The sequence below is a fragment of the Vanacampus margaritifer genome, chromosome 5, assembly GCF_051991255.1.
Source record: "Vanacampus margaritifer isolate UIUO_Vmar chromosome 5, RoL_Vmar_1.0, whole genome shotgun sequence".
Lineage (NCBI taxonomy): Eukaryota > Metazoa > Chordata > Actinopteri > Syngnathiformes > Syngnathidae > Vanacampus > Vanacampus margaritifer.
The window spans coordinates 21034128-21055458 of NC_135436.1; the positions used below are offsets into that span (position 1 = coordinate 21034128).

Genomic DNA, 21331 nt, shown 5'->3' on the forward strand with positions numbered 1-21331 from the left:
TGGATTTTTGTTTTGATGATTGTTATGGGAAGTTTTGACACCGTTTAATTTTTTGTTTATTGAAGAACATTTTTTCATAATGCCAAAGATGTTTTTGACTTAATTTGCCTCAAGGGGACTTGACAGACGGACAGACTCTTTTCCAGATGGATGGATTTCTGAAACCGTTTTGTGTGAGCTTGATATTGATTTTCTAATTCCACAACATGGATACCAACTGGGTTTTTTTCTCTCTCAAAGGCACAAATGGCACAATTTGGATCTTCCAAATGTGGATAGAAACCGCGTACATATTTGTTTTATATTTATCAGATATATTGTGATGATGACAATGACGTCAAAGATAGGTTGAATGCACCCATCACTGTTTCAGTACATCAACTCATTCACTGCCAATGACGGCTATAGACGTCAAAAATTCATTTGAACTATTTCTATTAGTTTAACATTTTTTCCCACTTTTGTTAACAAGAGTATTAAAACCTAGATTTTTTTTATTGTACTTAAGAACAGATATAAAATATGTCATTTATTGTGAGTTAACTAGTGAAGTCATGCGATTAATTCTGATTACAAATTTTAATCGCCTGACGCCCCAAATTTTGTATAATGTTTTCTCTTTTTTTTTTATACATTCATTGCCATTGACGGCTATAAACGTCAAAAATTAATTTAAACTGTTTTTATTAGTTTAATTTTTTTTCCACTTTTGTTAACATGAGTATGAAAACCTAGAATTTATTAATTGTACATTTAGAACAGATATAAAATTTGTGATTAATCGGGAGTTAATTTAATCAAATTAAATTAATAATATAAAAAATAATTTAATGTAAAATAATGTAATTAAAAATTGTAATCGCCTGTCGCCCCTAATTTTTAATAATCTTTTTTTTTTAATGAATTTATGATAGTGAATGAGTTAAAAACACTCTGCAACACTCGCAATTAAACATGGTTTAAACAGACTGACGTGAGGTCACCCCATCTAAATCAATTAGACGGAACCAATAAGCCCATGCATGCAAACTAAAAACAATCTAACATTAAAAATGTATATTGTTAAGTGCCATGAATGTGTTCCATTTCAGATGCCTTGAAATGTGCATATAAAAAGAAAAGAAAACAGATACAGGCATTACATTGGAATTGCTCACTTGGGCCTCTTGTGTAAATTCAAATAGTGTGTTATTCGGGAAAGCAATTTCTGCACAGTTTTTCCTGAGTGTCTTGGCTTACTTTTTTTTCCTTTTTCTTTTTTCCTGGAGAGCTTCCTTTTGTTAATGGTTGCACTAAACTGCCACTTGGTGTTTTCCTCTTGCAGGTCGTCGGGGAGTGGCGCTTTAGCAAGATCCACTGTGACATCTTTGTCACTCTGGACGTGATGATGTGTACAGCCAGCATCCTCAATCTGTGCGCCATCAGCATTGATCGGTGAGTTGGCCAACGCTCAGATTGCTCTTTCCTTCCTGGCAGCTTTGCATGGATTTTCTAAAAGGAAATCTTTACCTTATGAATAACAGGTGAGCCGCTTCCAACCTTTCTCAGTTCATGCCCATCACTGTCAATTACACTACAAACTCATTCATTTTTACAACACTCCATGTAAATTGTGTGTGCGTGTTGACATGCAATAGTACAGACAATTAATTCAATACAGTACTTCAATAAAGTGCAAATGTTTATTAACGACAGTATTCATAGATGCAACCAGCAGGAACCAATTAATAAGGCAAGATATGAATTACTGAAATGAGTCTCGTAAGAGGTTTCTACATATCTTGGGAGAGGTGTGCGCTCTACCGCATCCTTTTTAGTTTATGACTGTAGCTGGAATTATGTTTTTACGTATTAACTAGTCACAAGGGGAAGCAAAACAGAGAGTTAATTAGAAGCTGTTGAAATTTAGTTGCGGACCACAACCCTTTGCCGTGGTCAGATGAACAACTCATTGTTTGTTTAGGGGGCCAGTGAATTACAATGAGAGATACAGCTGTAAAAAAAAAAATCATAAAAGAAAACTACTGGGGTTCATCCCAACAAAGTAAATATGAACAGTTTAATTAAGAAAACGTTCTCTCTCTCTCTCTCCCTCTCTCTCACCATCGCTCTCTCACTCTCTCTCTCATCGTAGTAATTGTAATCCCTCGAAGTAATAACAAATGTACCTATAATCTGATTACATGTTTTTTCCTGTAACTGTAACGGAATACAGTTAAAAAAAAATTGTAATCTGATTACGTAACGGTGGTACATGTATTCTGTTACTCCCCAAGCTTGAACATAAAAATGAAAAAAATGTTAAACTAATAGAAATATGGCTGCATCTTTTAGTTCACTGATAAAATTTCAGGATAATTTATAAAATTGGGTTAAAATTAAAAAGCTGTGCTGTACTGTATAAAAACAAGTGTGATATTGATTTTTGTTGAGGTCATTTTTCTGCCACTAGATGGCATAATTGTATTTGTAAGACATTGGTCACCGCTCAGTGCATTTTTATTTTCACATTAAGAGCTAGCTAATCTTTAACATGGAGTAATTTGTGAAATTCTGCAATTTTTTTAAATTGTAAAATACAATATATATATATATACATATATATATATATAAAATATAATATAATATGAACATTATTATAAGATTTATAACTGTTAAATTTTGAGATGAACGTGTCTGCTACGTTGCGCCTGAAATTCTCCCAGTACAAGCTTTCCAAGTAAGGGTCATTAATCGTGCATTAAAAATATTTGTTATACTGCTCAAAACAATTAAAGCAACAAAGTGTTCCCTTAATTATTTTGAGCAGTGTATATGCTATGTATATATGCACTGCTAAAAGAAATCAAAACAATTAAGGGAACACGTTGTTGCTTTAATTTTTTGGAACAGTGTATATTGTCATATTTAACTCCCCATGATGTTCTGCTTGGCAACAAAATCAAAGCTCATGCCTCTCATTGATCGTATTGAATTAGGATACATGCTTGTCTCTCATTTGTCGAGAAAATCCCATCATCCCGAGTAATAGCCTAATACATCATCATTTGTATTTGAAATGAATGTATGTATATATGCCAAAGGTAAACGACACCACAATTTGCATTTAGATGTTATTTGTAAGACTCGTATACCCTTGGTGTGCACTTGCTGATCCTCAAGGGAATGACTGTGGCTCTTCCCAGGACTTCCTTCCTCTTCCGCTTGAGAACATCCAAGCATCCACTTAAAGGATAGTTATTTTAGAAGAGTCTTTGGATGAAATGTGTTCTTCCCTTGAACATCTGGAGGCATCTTCCTTTTTTCTACATGAAAGGATAGTTGCTTATTCTTATTCTGGATGCTTGTGCATCCATCACCATGTTCGTGTTCGTCAAAGTGGAGCAAATTAGACGGAGCTCACATTACAGACCCTCCATGTGCCCCCTCAAACTGCACACTGCAGCTCTCACGATGCAAAAATGGGTTATCGGATAGTTTTTTGTTTTGAAAGAGAGACAGAGAGAGAGACACACACAGAGGGAGAGAGAGAGAGAGAGGGAGGAAGGGAAGAGAGAGCGCGCAAGAGAGAGACAGACAGAGAGAGAGCGAGCGAGAGGAAGGAGGGAGGGAGGGAAGAAAGAGAGAGAGGGGGGAGACAGAGAGAGGGGTGGAGGGAGGGAAGAGAGAGAGTGACAGAGCAAGAGAGGGAAGAGAGAGAGAAAGAGAGAGAGGGTGAGAGAGAGAGGAGGGTGGTAGGGAAGAGAGAGAGACAGAGCAAGAGAGGGAAGAGACAGAGAGACACGGAGAGAGAGAAGAGAAAGGGAGGGAAGAGAGAGACAGAGCAAGAGAGAGAGAGAAGAGACAGAGAGACAGACAGACAGAGAGACAGACAGACAGAGAGAAAGAGAGAGACAGAGAGAGAGGAGGGGGGAAGAGAGAGAGAGAGAGACAGAGCAAGGGAGGGAAGAGAGAGAAAGACAGAGAGAGAGAGGAGGGAAGGAGGGAAGAGAGAGAGCGAGAGGGGTGGAGGGAGGGAAGAGAGCGAGTGACAGAGCAAGAGAGGGAAGAGAGAGAGAGGAGGGAGGTAGGGAAGAGAGAGAGACAGAGCAAGAGAGGGAATAGACAGAGAGACACGGAGAGAGAAAGAGAAGAGAAAGGGAGGGAAGAGAGAGAGACAGAGCAAGAGAGGGAAGAGAGAGAGAGCAAGAGAGAGACAGACAGAGAGACAGACAGACAGAGAAAGAGAGAGACAGAGAGAGAGGAGGGGGGAAGAGAGAGAGAGAGATACAGAGCAAGAGAGGGGAGAGAGAGGGAGGGAGGGAGGGAGGGAAGAGAGAGAAAGAGACAGAGAGAGAGAGGAGGGAAGAGAGAGACACAGAGAGAGAGAGAAGAGAAAGGGAGGGAAGAGAGAGAGCAAGAGAGAGAGACAGACAGACAGAGAGAAAGAGAGAGACAGAGAGAGAGGAGGGGGGAAAGAGAGACAGAGCAAGAGAGAGGAGGGAAGGAGGGAAGAGAGAGAGAGACACGGAGAGAGAGAAGAGAAAGGGAGGGAAGAGAGAGAGAGACAGACAGAGAGAGGGGAGAGGGGAGAGGGGAGAGGGAGGGAGGGAGGGAAGAGAGAGAAAGAGACAGAGAGAGAGGAGGGAAGGAGGGAAGAGAGAGACACAGAGAGAGAGAGAAGAGAAAGGGAGGGAAGAGAGAGAGCAAGAGAGAGAGACAGACAGACAGAGAGAAAGAGAGAGACAGAGAGAGAGGAGGGGGGGAGAGAGAGAGAGACAGAGCAAGAGAGGGGAGAGGGAGGGAGGGAGGGAAGAGAGAGAAAGAGACAGAGCGAGAGAGGAGGGAAGAGAGAGAGAGACAGAGCAAGAGAGAGAGGGGGAGACACAGAGAGAGAGAGAGAGAGGGGGGAGGGAGGGAAGAGAGACAGCAAGAGAGGGAAGAAAGAGAGAGGGAGGGAGGGAAGAGAGAGAAAGAGACAGAGAGAGAGAGGAGGGAAGAGAGACAGAGCAAGAGAGAGAGAGAGAACAAACCAACATAATGCCAGCAATCAGTAAAATAATCAAAATCTATTGATTAATCCATTTGGCCTGTCCCCTGGTATCTCCTCCACACTCTGCTAGGAGACACGACAAACTTTAAATCAAGATTTTTAATCAACCAATATATATCAGTCAAACCTCCTGGTTACAGCGTGTATGAATGAGTCATCCTGGAGAACTCAACAACCCGTGTAGACTTATTTCGTCAGGTCATGATAGTGGCAAGGCAACTGGAAAAATGCAAATCTCTTGAGCAATCAGAGAGAAAATGCCCACAGTGTAAGCCCTGATCACCTTAATCTGGCTCTGGGGAAAGAATCGGAGATCTTCCGGGACCCATGAGTGAGGTTGTTACAACCAAACAACATAATGCCAGCAATCAGCAAAATGACACCGTTCAGTGATGATACGGCCTCCTCTACTGATCTGGACTGTCTCCCACTCTTGACACCGAACGTGGGTTTGAGTCACCAAGTCAGGGCACGCCTGCTGGCGAATGGCAGGATGTCAGGAAAGTCCAAAAATGCCCTGATCTCAATCTGCATGACAATCACTTAATAAGGGCTGTGTGATTGTTTTTCTTTCTTTTTTAGTGCTTCAGTAAATATTTCATATATCATATTGCTTGTGTCGATTTGAAACTAAATTGCTTTCCCCGTCTGTCAGTTACACAGCCGTTGCGATGCCGATGCTGTACAACACCCGTTACAGTTCCAGAAGACGGGTGACGATCATGATCTCAGTGGTTTGGGTGCTCTCTTTCGCCATATCTTGTCCTCTTCTCTTTGGGCTCAATAACACAGGTAAGAAAAAGCACAATTTGAGAGAACACATAATTTTATTAAATTTTTTTTATCACATTTTGTTTGCATTGTCTATCAGCGTTGTGGTTTCACACTTGATTTGAATTATGTCGTACATTTAGAGTAGTTCAAATTCAAGGGTCGGACTTAATCATAATGTTATTTGCTGGCCCGACTGTTCCCTTGTGAAACCATCACTCAAGTGCCATGAGAAAAAAAAAAATGTTGCCGCTCTGACCTTCGAAACATCTCATTCAAAGCCTGTCTGGATACTTTATATTTCAAAATTGGAAGTGAAAAATCCCCTCAAAGTTGAAGTTGACTAACTTTGCCAGAGATTGCGATTCGTGAGTGAAGGAGAAAATTTCAGTCAGCATCAGCATCAGTCAATATACAAAACCTCTCACAGCATCAGGTCCACTTGTGTGGACTTTGTGTGCTCTCCCTGTTATTGTAGTTAACAAAAGCTAACAAAACACAAATTAACATTAATATTAATACATAATAATAATATTAATAAACTAATGTATGAAAGTCCTTAAAAAAATCTAACTAATTGGAACTTCATTTTACATTTATAAAACCAACTAAAACTAACTGTAACCAACAAAAATTGCCTTTTTTTTCATCTTTGTAAATTAATTTCATACATATGCTTTCGTTGTTCATTTTAAATATATTAATATTGGTATTACTGTTCAGCCATACAGAAGAAGGAAGGTCGAAAAGAGTACGCAATAGTTATTGTGATTTTTTTTTTTTAATTAGCTCTCACTCAGCAAATACTCCACCTACATTAAAAAAAAAAAAAAAAAAAAAAAACTCAAACTAATACTAAAACTAATAGTCAAGTCAATTTTATTTAGATAGAACCTTATGTTAAGAAACAACTCAAAGTGTTTTATACACAAAAAATAAATAAATTTAACAAAACTCCAAATAAGTAAAAAAATACAAATAAAAAAAAAAAGTAAATAAAATTTAAAAAAGTAACTATAACGATTAAAAATAACTATAATGAAAAATCCCAAACTATTATAATTGAGTTTTTTTTTCCAGATATTCTGGCTTCCTCACACAAAAACATGCCCGTTAGTGTTATTGAAGACTCTAAATTGTCCATAGATTTAAATAAATTGTGTCTCACCCAAAGTTCGCCGAGATCGGCTCCATCTTACCCACGACCCGAGTGAGGACACGCGGTGTTAAAAAATGGATGGCCGGATGTAAATATCAAGCACTTGGACTCACAGAGGTGTTTGGCACCGCGATGACTCACTTGTTTGAGTCCCCGAGCCGGGCGGAATAAAAAGGATTGTCATGTTCCAAGCAATGGGAAAAAGGAGCCTAATAAAAGAAATTGTGTAAATAACCCTCAGGTGAGGCGAGCTGACATTTTCTGATGTATTTTCAAGAAACTGAACATCACACACAAACCCTCTGTGTTGCCGCAAATGCAATTTCAAGATACAGCATGTACCAAAGAAGGCTTTTTGAATAGAGGAAGCAACTCCACACTAGTCATAAAAAGGGGCTGAACACAAATCCTTTTGTATTTTCTCACGCGCAGCTCTGAATCTCTTCCTTTCTCCTCACAGCGACTCGGGAAGCAACGCTGTGTGTTATCGCCAACCCCGCCTTCGTGGTGTACTCCTCCATCGTGTCCTTCTACGTTCCCTTCATCATCACCCTGCTGGTTTACGTGCAAATCTACGTGGTTTTGAGGAAGCGCAGGAAGCGTGTCAACACCAAACCCAAGCAGCGCCTGTGTCAGGCCGCCGTCCCCGATGTGGCCACGTCACTCAAGGTGGGCTTTGTGACCCTGTTCAAACTCCGATTTCAAAATAAAATAACATTCTTTTTAATCTATTTTAGTATGTAATAGAGTCTTGTGTCACATGGCTCAGTTTCATCAATCCAACGTTACTGCTAGTAACATTTGGCTCCATTTGACAATTCAAACGACCCCACACAGAAGCAACATTTTCCAGCGTCCCATCACATAAAACACATCAGAAATATATATTTACCTTACTGATAGGCGTCAGCTCACCTCGTTCGAACGTATTGGCTAAAATGTAGCATTGCCATTATGGCGCTTGTGCAAGTCAATGCCCCCCGTGGTATTATCGGGGGGGTAATGTAGCCAACTGTTTTAGCATTTAGCCTACGTTGTACTAATACGTTCGAACGACTTTGCAGTACGTTCAAACGACATAGCCCAGTCAAAACTGTACACCTGTGAAAAGCAACATAAAATATTTGGGGAATTTTCAAAAAAAAAAAAAAAATGGAAAGAGCAGTTGAGATGCCTCTAAAACACTCCATGACAACTAGATAACAAAAAAAATAAAAATAAAAAGTTGACCATTGACGTACATGACCCGCTGCTATTCTACCAATAATTTTCCATTTGCGTTTAAGTAAACGGGTATTTTTGACACATTGGCCTATACGAGCTATAGCAATCAGTGGATATTTTTAACTGAAACTTGTCAGCGAACCAGAGAAAGTCTTCCCCAAATAGCAGACCAAAAAAAAACGGTGGGGTGGTGACTGTGAAGTTACACTGTTTTACTCTCATTTTGGTTTTCTGTAGGCAATATCAGACAAAAAAATTTCCCAAAAAGGCATTTTTTTCTGACACAAAACCCTCAATATTTTTTTCCAAATTCAGGTTCACGTTGCCATTCCAATCAGACACGGTCATTTTTGGTAACACATGCCACGTTGCTACTCAGACCTGGGTGACAATAAGCGGTATATAAAACGGATACAGTGAGGGTCAAGACTTGGTTTTAGAGTTTAGGTTTGAATTGGGTTATGGTTGAGGTTAGGGTGAGGAATGGGGGTAGGCAATCATTTTTGATGGTTGGGGTTAGGGGGAGGGGCTAGGAAATGTATTATGTCTATGGATGTCCTCACAATTATATAAGTACAGGTGTGTGTGTGTGTGTGTGTGTGTGTACTTGTACATACTACATTGTGAGGACCAAAATACCTCTTTAACCAACAGATTGAGGACATTTTTGTGAAGTGAGGACATTTTGGCCGGTCCTCACAACTCAAGACCTATTTTTGAGGGTCAAGACTTGCTTTTAGAGTTTAGGTTTGAACTGGGTTATGGTTGAGGTTAGGGTGAGGAATGGGGGTAGGCAATCATTTTTGATGGTTAGGGTTAGGGGGAGGGGCTAGGAAATGTATTATGTCTATGGATGTCCTCACAATTATATAAGTACAGGTGTGTGTGTGCGTGTGTGTGTGTGTGTGTGTGTACTTGTACATACTACATTGTGAGGACCAAAATACCTCTTTAACCAACAGATTGAGGACATTTTTGTGAAGTGAGGACATTTTGGCCGGTCCTCACAACTCAAGACCTATTTTTGAGGGTCAAGACTTGGTTTTAGAGTTTAGGTTTGAATTGGGTTATGGTTGAGGTTAGGGTGAGGAATGGGGGTAGGCAATCATTTTTGATGGTTAGGGTTAGGGGGAGGGGCTAGGAAATGTATTATGTCTATGGATGTCCTCACAATTATATAAGTACAGGTGTGTGTGTGCGTGTGTGTGTGTGTGTGTGTGTGTGTGTACTTGTACATACTACATTGTGAGGACCAAAATACCTCTTTAACCAACAGATTGAGGACATTTTTGTGAAGTGAGGACATTTTGGCCGGTCCTCACAACTCAAGACCTATTTTTGAGGGTCAAGACTTGGTTTTAGAGTTTAGGTTTGAATTGGGTTATGGTTGAGGTTAGGGTGAGGAATGGGGGTAGGCAATCATTTTTGATGGTTGGGGTTAGGGGGAAGGGCTAGGAAATGTATTATGTCTGGATGTCCTCACAATTATATAAGTACAGGTGTGTGTGTGTACTTGTACATACTACATTGTGAGGACCAAAATACCTCTTTAACCAACAGATTGAGGACATTTTTGTGAAGTGAGGACATTTTGGCCGGTCCTCACAACTCAAGACCTCTTTTTTTTTTTTAATCACAAATTTTATATCTGTTCTATCTGTTTTCATACTTTTGTTAACAAAAGTGGGAAAAAATATTAAACTAACAGAAATAGCTCAAATGATTTTTTGACGTCTATAGCCGTCAATGGCAGTGAATGAGTTAACGTACTTGAATACTAATAATTTAAGATTATTTTGGTGTTCATCCCAGTGTTTGTGTGTGTGTGTGTGTGTGTGTGTGTTTGTATGATGGCACACCGAAAAGGGGTTTCGTAGCTTTCTTTACAGTACATTACAGTGTAATGCAATGGCCTGTGAAGTCATTACGTGGTAGCGTATTGACAAACAAGCAGATAATGATTATGATGTGAAAATAATCTTTGTGGAGCAGATTAATTTCCATACAGCTGCTGGCTGGCGACACTTGTTTGTAGTGAAATAACCTCGCTGTCTACTTTATGATGCTGTCAAGTTGATGGCTTGACTTTCAACAGAAGAACACATTCTCACTGAGCTGTCTCGCCGTTGCCGACGCCCGTGTAATCTGCTTTGACCTTCCAGGCTGCCGTATCTGCGCTATGACAGTCCCCCTTTTTTTTGTCACCCCTGAGCTAACATTGGACTCGCTGCTTGTTTGACACTTCTTTCATTCTTTTCTTTTTTTTTAATTGCAGGAGTGCACTCACCCGGAAGACGTGAGGCTGTGCACGGTGATTGTCAAGTCAAACGGGAGTTTCCCTGCCAACAAGAAGAAGGTGGTACGTTGTCATTATGTTCTTCTTTTGGAGTGTGATGGAAAGTGAATGTGACAGACTTACGGGGAGATTTAGCGGGATGTCACCTTGAGATGTGACATCCCATCCACTATGTTAAACTAGGGATAGGCATAATAATTGGTTAGCCAATTATGTAGAACGGATGCATTGTGTTTTGAATTAATGGACCATATGCACGGCAAGGTGTTAAGCGTTTCCAGCGCAAAGGTCAGTTTGTGATGTCTATTTGTTAACCCTATAAACCCTGAACCACGAAATATATGAGAGAAAATTCTGATTCTTTGTAAATAGAGTATGTATTGGCCTTTTTGAACAAACATTGTTTTTCTTCCACATATGACTTTTCATTTGTGTCATATTTGATACGTCCGGTCACAATGCTTTAAATTCATACATTTATAATTGTCAAAAATATAATAACACTAAACAGTCATATCAAACCAAAAAATCTGAGATAACATCTCTCACTATAAATAAGTATAGGTGTCTCTCCTTTCGCAATTGGGGCGATCTTGCAAGGTAGCTGGAAACACCGTTAGCTGAGTGATAGTGCCCTCTAATGGATTATCCGTGCAGTACATATGTCAGATCATATACGTCAGGGTTTTAATGGGGAAAAAAATATTATACTCATAAAATAGAGAGCTCAAAATTTCTTGTATCTAATGTGATACGTTTGGTTTTATAGGTTTAAATGCTACTGGGACGCTATCTGAATGAAAAATAACCTCTGTTGTAAATTTGTGATGTTGGTCTGTTTTGAAATTGTTTGACTTTTGAAACTGTAAGATATTGGCTAGCACAAATAAGTTTGGGGTTTGATCGGCCACAATGCGTGGAAAATATGTGTGCGTATATATATATATATATATATATATACACATCTTGTGGGGTTCCTCAGGGATGAATTCTAGAACTCTTGCTTTTCTCTTTGTATTTGATGTCTCTGGTTCTAACTTGAGATGGGATTTTCTTTCCGTTGCTGATGACAGGGAGATTTATACTCTACCTAAGAAGAAAGATCCCTTCTTCTTAAAAAAAGATTTTATTAGGTCTGGAAATCATTCACACTTGGATGAGCTTTTAACAATAATGATCCATCTCCATATTTTCCCTTCTTGTGACACTTCTCAGATATTTATTAAAGACGTCGCCAGCAAGGGCGAAGATGTGGAACTGGATGAGCTCAACAGCGGAAGCAGCAGCCATAAACAGAAGTCGCAACGTACCCTGGGAAACACTCCGGCCACCAGCCACCAGCGACTGATGCCAGCCAAGGCCAACGCTAGCCCCACTTCCTCGCCCCCGACACCCCCGGAGGAAAGCCAGAGAGCGGAGAAGAACGGAGACCCCGGCAAGGAGGCCCTGGGAGATCCGGCGCAAATGGTGGCCAAAGTCTTCCAGACTCAGACGTTGCCAAACGGCAAGACGCAGACATCTTTGAAAAGCATGAGCAAGAGGAAGATCTCCCAGCAGAAGGAGAAGAAGGCCACGCAGATGTTGGCCATCGTCCTCGGTAAGTTTGCTCACGTGAGTTACGTTGCAGAAAAAGAGAGCCAATGAAAAACAACTACAATGCTCAGGAAAAAATATATAAACCCCTGCCAAGATACTTAGATTTTTTATATTTATTTTATTTTTTCATATACAGTGTATATACAGTATGTATGTATGTATGTATGTATATATATATAATATATATATATATATATTATATATATATATATATATATATATATATATATATAATAAAAACATTTTAATCGTAATTAATCACATGACTTCAATAGTTAAACTCACGAAACTAATAGAAATATGGCTGCATGTTTTAGTTATTGATACAGTAATTGCATTATAATTCTTAAAATTAAAAAGATGTACTGTACTGTACTGTAAAAAAAAAATTTGGTGTGATATTGATTTGTGTTGAGGTCATTTCTTTTTCTGCCACTAGATGGAATAATTGCATTTGTAAGACGGTGCAGCTATCTAATCTTTGACATAAGCTAACTTGTGAAATGCACATTTTTAAAATGACAAAATACAACTTGACGTGTCTCCACAAATATATGCATTATTATTCAATTTATTACTGCTAAATTTTGATGTGGACGTCTCTGCTGCGTTGCAACTGGAATTCCCCCAGTAAAGTCTTTTAGTGGCGTTAAAGGAACTTTATGATAATTTCACAAGCTTAAGTTATGACAATTTACTAACGATTACAACCCCCAGCTTCCCGTAAGTTAGTATAAAATAAAGTGTAAAGGCTTCAAACTGGGGTAGTGATGCAATGACGAAGGAAGGAAGTAGTTGGACACGCCCACATGTTCCCTAGAGGCCTACGTCCTTCCCATTCATAAACCCGTCGTTCCAAATGTCCGTTTCCTCCTCTCTCCTCAGGTGTATTCATCATATGCTGGCTGCCATTTTTCATTACACACATCTTGAACACCCACTGCACAAAATGCAAGGTTCCCGCCGAGATGTACAATGCCTTCACATGGCTGGGCTACGTCAATAGCGCCGTCAATCCCATCATCTACACCACCTTCAACGTGGAGTTCCGAAAGGCGTTCATCAAGATTTTACACTGCTGAAAGACAGCGAGGCTTTTTACACTGAAGGATGAACACAAGCGTGTCACTGGGCAAATACCTCATTTTGGAAATGAAAACACACTGCGGGGTGCTGGTAACTGAGATTACATTTTCAAAGTCAGGGAACAAAGTGACTGAAAAAAAGAGACTTTTATTTTGGAACGGTTCTTCGTGTTAATTGTTCAAGGAGTGCTTTTCCTCGCTCCGAAACTCTGAATGTAAAACAAGAAATGTCTGTAACAATGGCTTGTTTGGCAAAGACAAATGTACCTAAAAAAGAAAAATATTGTGCTTGTCACTGTGTACTGTATACACTGCACACAAAAACGGCTATTTCTTGTGTGTTTCTTGTTTCTAAAAATCTAAATATACATTGATATATGTATATATAAAATCAGTGTTCATTTCAGTCTTCAGATACGTGAGCTCTATATTCTGAAAACCTACTTGGAATGTGTGTTCATGGCGAAATACTCTTTATGGTACTTGCTGTATAATGTGGCTATGCCAATACCCACATGATTGCAATTTTATAAATTGGAATGTCATATTTCATTATTATCATTGTTATAATTTGCTGTAAATATGTTTTCCTAACACATTTACTGTGTTTCTATTATATGCCTGCGACAGAAATGTGATGCATGTTACACTGTTTCTCTATTCGGCTTCCCATGATCTGTATATGTTCAACTCTAAAAGATGTCCAATAAAGGATGAGACACTGTCAAGTGCCATTTGATTAACAGTATTTCATTTTTGGATAGGCTAAAATTGCTCTGTCATCATTCAACAGTATTCCCAGCGCTGCTTCCACTGATGCTGTGTCAGCACCCAACTAATTTCCTGGGTGCCTTTCCTCACATGGTTTCCCTGTGCCCCGCCATGTTTTTTTTTTTTTTTTAATTGTATTATGGATGTTTTAATTGTTTAGCACCTTGAGTTGCATTTTAATGTATGAAAGGTGCTATATAAATAAAGTTTTATTGATTGATTGATAATGACTTAGAAGTGAGAAGAGTAGTCAAATTTACCTTACTTAGCTTTTAATTCATTTACTGCCAATGACGGCTATAAACGTAAAAAAAATAATTTCAACTTTTTCTATTAGTTTATCATTTTTTCCCACTTTTGTTAAGAATATGAAAACCTAGAATGTTTTTATTGTACATTTAGAACAGATATGAAATTTGTGATTAATCGCGAGTTAACTAGTGAAGTCATGAGATTAATTACGATTAAAAACTTTAATCGCCTGACGCTTCAAATTTTTTATATTTTCTTTACTTAAAAAAAAAAAATTCATTCACTGCCGTTGACGGCTATTAACGTCAAAAATGAATTTTAACTATTTCAATTAGTTAAACTTTTTTTCCCACTTTTGTGAACAAGAGTATGCCTTTTTTTTTAATGTAAATTTAGAGCAGATATAAAATTTGTGATTAATCGTGAGTTAACTAGTGAAGTCATGCGATTAATTAAACATTTTCAAAAATAATTTTGCCCCAAATTTTTAACAATCCTTTTTTCTTTTTTTTATTAATTTATGGCAGTGAATGAGTTAAATGCTCAAGGAGTCTGGTACGTCGCCTTCAAAGTGTATCGACCATCAAATTTTGTTTACTCTTGTAATTAGAACCGCAATATAATTTATGGATTCGCTATGTGAAATATGCAAACAGCAATGCTGCTTTATAACAAAGAACTGTAGTGCCCATATTTAAATGTGGAGAGAGGCTTCAAAAGCAAAACTAGATGAAGGAGGTTGTATTTGTGTTTGTGGTTCAATGCCTGTGAGGCCGGGGCGAAAGTGGGAGTAAATTCATCCCTGGGGAAAAAAAGAAAAAAAATGTAAATTAGCAATTTGCTGTTCTATGTGGCGTTACATAGCCGGTGTGCCTCAGTACCTCACAGGAATCTATCACTGTCTCACCGTGGCCCTGAAACACAATTTCCGCAGACTCCCATGAGAGTTTGAGAGGCGCCCAGCAACGTTATGGGCATGTGTGATGACGATAAAGTTTGGATTCAAAGCCAGCGGTCGAACGCGTACCAAAGCAGCTACAAAGAGGGACGCGTCCGTCCACGGTGGCAGCGAGGAGTGAGATATGGAGGTTGCTGAGCAGTTGGTAATATTCAGTGACCCGAAATGTTGTGCTTTGCAAAGCAATTCATCAATTGCCGTGAAGTGCTGCGGCTGACATTCAGGAAATGCAAGTGCAGGCCTTTTTATGTACAAATGTTGTCTTTTAATCAAAGGAAAATGAACAGTGACATGATGAATGAATACGTGTTGACAGTTTTGCAACGGGAGGCCCAGAAACGCAAACTGTATCAGAAAAGGTGAATATTGATTCCGCAATGATTTGTACTCACAATGGGAGATGCTGAAAAGACAATTACAGTGATGTCTAAGCAATCGGTTTTGCTTTTGAAATTGTGACTTGCGCCTTCAATGTAGTACCACGTACTGGCCCATAGTGGGCAGCAAAGAGGTTGTAAGTGTAATTTAGAACTAGAAGAAGATCTCTGTTTTGCCATTTTAATATTAACTTACCTGTGAATATACATCTGTTTGCATGTTGCTGTTCCTTGTCTGTTGAAGAAGCAGTTGAAGATTTTTCGTTACCGTAACATTTAGCCTGTAAAGCGTTTCACAACGTATGCAGTGGACTTTTGTGGTTTGGGTTGTGTCCTGTTTACAGTCAACTTTATTTCTGGTTAAAAACTATAGAAGACTGCCAATGTGTTATGAAGTTCTAACCCATGGCATTAAAGGGAAAAATATGTTTTTAGCATTTATCCTATGTTTAATCAATACGTTCGATTGACTTTACCATGATAAATGCTAAAAAAATATATATGATATTTTTCCCCATAAACGACAGGGTATTATTAAATTATGCATGCACAATTGGGGCAATGTCCTGTGGCATTATGGGGGGAAATGCTATGTTTTTAGCCTTTGGCTAATTTGGACCGTTTTTATCAATACGTTCAAATGACATAGCCCAGTCAAAACTGTCTACTCCACATTGACAGTTCTACGCTTTTGTAACAAACAGCTTGAAGCAAGCACACCTCGGCACTTTTTGGAATCATCTGTGCAAGCAATAAAAGGGAGAACAGGCACTAAGCGGGTTTTATTATAGGTCTATTTTAAAACATTTACATGTGTTTAAAGCGTGTGAAAGATTTAAAACAATCTTTTTTTTATGTGCTTGGTCTGTTAATATTGTGTGAAAGTCTGCAACGGTATGACTTCACCCAAATCATAAAGAACAACATCTTTGTTATTGTCAACACTATCACTGAACTTAGCAATGTTGTGTTGTGTTAATAATGGCGTTGGTTTGAAAGCTGCTTGACATAAATTTGATTCCTCATGAGGCCCTGTTAACAAATTAATATTGTTGCCCTCCAATGAAAAACACGCATCTTCATTTTCCCCCTGGAAAATGTACCTCACATTTGTAGATAAGGATAAGCCCCCTCCAGGTGGGTATGGTTGGTCTTGCTATTTTGCTGATTTTGTTTTTGTTTAAAGTTAACTCATTCACTGCCATTGACGGCTATAAACGTCAAAATTTCATTTGAACTATTTCTATTAGTTTAACATTTTTGGCAGATACTGCAAAGCTGGGTCGGAATCGGTATCGGGGGCCAAAAAACAATATCGGAACAACACTAGCGTGACCACCAGATCACGTAATTTGGTTAAGTGCAAATGAATAGCAGAAAATAAAAGGAAGTATGCAACTGTCTTTTTAGAAACGCAAAGAAATTCACCTTGTTGTGCTTGCCAGATTTCAGCTTTGTTTCTTCTTTCTGGAGCTTTGATAGTTTGTCTTGAGATGGAATGCGTGTCTGTTGTGTCCTGAAGTTCTTCTTTCCAAAGCCTCAAGAGAGAATCCGTTTCACTTTCTTCCCTCTCAGCCCAGCACAATGTGATATCGCCTTGAAAGAGTATGCCATTAATTAACAAAGTATAGTCACAAAAACAATTAATGACCAGCGGTTATCTATGCACTCCATATGGCAATTCAATTTTTGGAGAAACAAAGAGTGAGTGACCGGTAAGTATCGGACTGCTTTGTGTGTTGCGGTTGCGATTGGTCAGTTCACGTTTCAGGGGGGTTTTACATAGCGGAAGGTGAATTCCTGCCATTTCCCGGCGGTCCAACGAAATCAGTAGCGAAGGTGTCGTGTCATTTCCACTCCATCCCTTCAGGCGCTGAATGACTGATGCGATGTGCTTGTCGACTCAGTTTAATGGACTTACAAAATCTCCAAGGACATTTGGGCTCTGTTTGGCCCCCTGGCTGACAAAAGTGGAGGGAAGTGGTTACAGTACAGCTGGGAAGTAAAACGAAAAAGCATTTGGATAAGTTCATTAAACACGCCAGGTGATACCATCAGGAAGTCAGTAGGTTTTAAACATAATATTCGACATGTTCATGTGCACAAACCACGTTATAGCCTGATTATGTATTTTATTGCTGCCAAAAGAACCTAACATGATCCATGTCTGCCATATGGAATTTCGCCATTAAAATCCCAGGAGATCATTTCCCACATTAATGCACTGGACCCGCTTCAGCCACGTCTGCTGCATATTCTTTCACTGCACTCCTTCTGTTGTCATAATATCCACATAATCAATTCAATTAGCGACTCATGTTTATGGGTCTTGTTTGGTTAATCAATCTAGTGCCTGTCTGCGTATAATGCCAATATGATTTCAAAGCATTAAAAAAAGAAAGACTTGGAATTGAGGCTAATCAGTAATGCATGCATAAATTTACTACTGTGCTTTGAAAGAAGGGTTTTCAATATTTATGTAATTCTAAGGAAATTTACATCCATTTTCTATTTTCTTATAGCATTGTCTGGGACTGGGCCGTACTGTAAATAACAAAATCCATGTATAATTATATATATATATATATATATATATATATGAACGCTGAAAAACGGATTTTTAAAAATTGACAAAAAATCCGTAAATGGTATGCTAGGGTCCCACTGTAACGGTATACATATACTGTGTAGTGTACACATTACTCACTCGCGACAGCAATTCTCAAATTATATTCAGTGTCAACAAAATCGTAGCCCTAGCAATACTCACCTAGCATTAGCACTGTCAACATGCCAATGTTAGCCACAGTTGCTATGTTGGTAGCATGACTTTTGACATTTGGAAGTTGCTGTTTTTTTTTAATGTGCAATCAATCAAACATTACAAAAAATAATAATGCCAATATGATTTCAAAGTATTAAAAAAAGAAAGACTTGGAATTGAGGCTAATCAGTAATGCATGCATAAAATTACTACTGTGCTTTGAAAGAAGGGTTTTCAATATTTATGTAATTCTAAGGAAATTTACATAAATGTTCTTATAGCATTGTCTGGGACTGGGCCGTACTGTAAATAACAAAATCCATGTATAGTTTTATATATATATATATATGAACGCTGAAAAAAGGATTTTTAAAAATTGACAAAAAATCCGTAAATGGTATGCTAGGGTCCCACTGTAACGGTATACATATACTGTGTAGTGTACACATTACTCACTCGCGACAGCAATTCTCAAATTATATTCAGTGTCAACAAAATCGTAGCCCTAGCAATACTCACCTAGCATTAGCACTGTCAACATGCCAATGTTAGCCACAGTTGCTATGTTGGTAGCATGACTTTTGACATTTGGAAGTTGCTGTTTTTTTTTAATGTGCAATCAATCAAACATTACAAAAAATAATAATGCCAATATGATTTCAAAGTATTAAAAAAAGAAAGACTTGGAATTGAGGCTAATCAGTAATGCATGCATAAAATTACTACTGTGCTTTGAAAGAAGGGTTTTCAATATTTATGTAATTCTAAGGAAATTTACATAAATGTTCTTATAGCATTGTCTGGGACTGGGCCGTACTGTAAATAACAAAATCCATGTATAGTTTTATATATATATATATATGAACGCTGAAAAAAGGATTTTTAAAAATTGACAAAAAATCCGTAAATGGTATGCTAGGGTCCCACTGTAACGGTATACATATACTGTGTAGTGTACACATTACTCACTCGCGACAGCAATTCTCAAATTATATTCAGTGTCAACAAAATCGTAGCCCTAGCAATACTCACCTAGCATTAGCACTGTCAACATGCCAATGTTAGCCACAGTTGCTATGTTGGTAGCATGACTTTTGACATTTGGAAGTTGCTGTTTTTTTTTAATGTGCAATCAATCAAACATTACAAAAAAAAATAATAATAATACTTTTTGTCGAGGAATTTTTTTTCAAATTCTGCGTCGCTGCTGACTGCTCTCAGCTAACTAAATTGCCTCCACCCTAGAAAGGTGACTTTCTTTGAGTTTGGTCTATTAAAAGGACAGTGTGCAGTAACATTAAAAAGGCTAGTTGCTGCACCAGATTTAGCACAATGCTAATTTCTATGTTCACCCTCGTTTGCAATTGTTTTGTTTTTTCCTTTCTTGCGATTGGCATTCATCCATACTTTCAGCAAAACTGTTGAAGCCCAAGGTCACAGGTCAATACAAGGCCTTGGAGGGCTGTCAGCAGGTGCCTAATAAATCATTGACACCGTGTCAGTTAGGACTTCTGTCTTGGACTCAGGACAGTTGTTGTTGTTGTTGTTGTTTTAAACTTATCGTTTTATTCATGTACCACTGTCAGGTCATACTAAGTTTTAATAAATATGACAAAGAGTTTTGGTTTGTTTTGTTTTTAATTTAAAAAAAAATACTATTCCCAAATGATAATTATTGACGCTTTGATGTACTTTTGACTTCCTTTTCCCTAACATTGTGGATTATATTAGTTTGTGCTGTTTTGATATTTACATAGCTGTGTAAATAATTAACTCTTCGTATAATCGAAGTCACTTTCAGTGGTAAAAAGCAACTGGAAAATAACACGGGAGGCACATCTGCATTCATGAATAATTGCAGAGTGCGTGCTCAGCTCCGCTTCGGCGACACACGGACTGTGGCATGCGTGTGCACACAAACACGGCCGGGTGATTTGCTTCGTTTGTAATTCAATCAGGCCTGATTGGTTTGTAAGTTATGAATTTAGTAATTATGTCGTCATTGTTGCTTCAGGGACACCCTTATTAATTTTATGATTACATCAGATGCAATCTCTTCATTGTTGGCCACCCACACTCCTGCACCTAATGTGATTTTAATCCAGACACAGGAAGTCGCTCTCGGAACGAACGTTCTCGTCCATCTTGCGGCCTTGTCTCTTACCAAGACATCCTAAAATGACACATGACCATGCGGCGGTACTCAGCTGTGATTTATGGGCATGCACTCGCATATTATCGATTTATGCTTCAAGAAATTTCCGAGGCCGTGTCGAAAAACCTCAGCGGTTGACGACGCGTGATGGGAGAATCTGCAGTGGCTGTCTCAGTTGAGCGCATCCGTCTCACTGGTTCTCCTCCAAGTGTTTTCTCTTGTCACCTCTGAACACTCCACACCTAGGTGACAAACAGCTCTAAAAAAATATATATATATAGTTACAGCGGTCACGGGAGGAAGGTCAGAAATGCAATAGAACACATGTAATGGTTCTACATAATTAGAATTGACGCACACACAAAAAAGTAACTTGGTTCCGCGCCACATTCAAGCTAGCAAGCGGAGGAACTGTTTCCAACGTTGGCAGTGCAACAAGTTGTCATCATTTCTGCCATTCGGACCATGAAAGCTCATGTAAGCTTTAAAGTTGAACGAGAGAAATCCAACAGGAAAAAGTTGCTAGTCACTGATGTCAGAAAATGGCCGAGTCAGGTTTACCAAAAGCGGCCTGTTTGTGAGTGATATGGGGTAAAGGAAGAAGTGGTGACTTTTGGATTCAAGTTTGTGAAAATGCATTTAAAATGACAAAACACACAAATTTACAACTTATCCAATAGAAAATTATTCACAGAACATACATTACTCAATATATGATTAAGAAAATGGGACTCTCAGACTCCGACATTTGTCTCCAATGTTTACAAAACACTACAGACACTTATGTTCATGCTTTATGGTTATGTACTCCGGTTATGGATTTCTGGACTAAAGTCTAGAAAAACTTTCCACTATTTTGGACTGTAGGATACCTTTATCTCCAAACTTGTG

The 21331-nt window shown here is 38.6% G+C and overlaps 1 protein-coding gene across 2 annotated transcripts in view; it reads left to right on the plus strand.

Moving 5' to 3' along the window:
- Positions 1-13899, plus strand: part of drd2a (dopamine receptor D2a) — a 55773-nt gene extending 41874 nt beyond the window's left edge. For both annotated transcript variants that reach the window (XM_077566863.1, XM_077566864.1), the window contains exons 3-8: positions 1325-1434; positions 5688-5824; positions 7423-7631; positions 10462-10545; positions 11698-12079; positions 12964-13899. In XM_077566863.1, coding sequence (XP_077422989.1) covers positions 1325-1434; positions 5688-5824; positions 7423-7631; positions 10462-10545; positions 11698-12079; positions 12964-13160 — 1119 coding nt within the window. In that variant the 3' untranslated portion in view covers positions 13161-13899. The remainder of the gene's footprint in view (positions 1-1324; positions 1435-5687; positions 5825-7422; positions 7632-10461; positions 10546-11697; positions 12080-12963) is intronic.
- The last annotated feature ends 7432 nt before the right edge of the window (positions 13900-21331 follow it).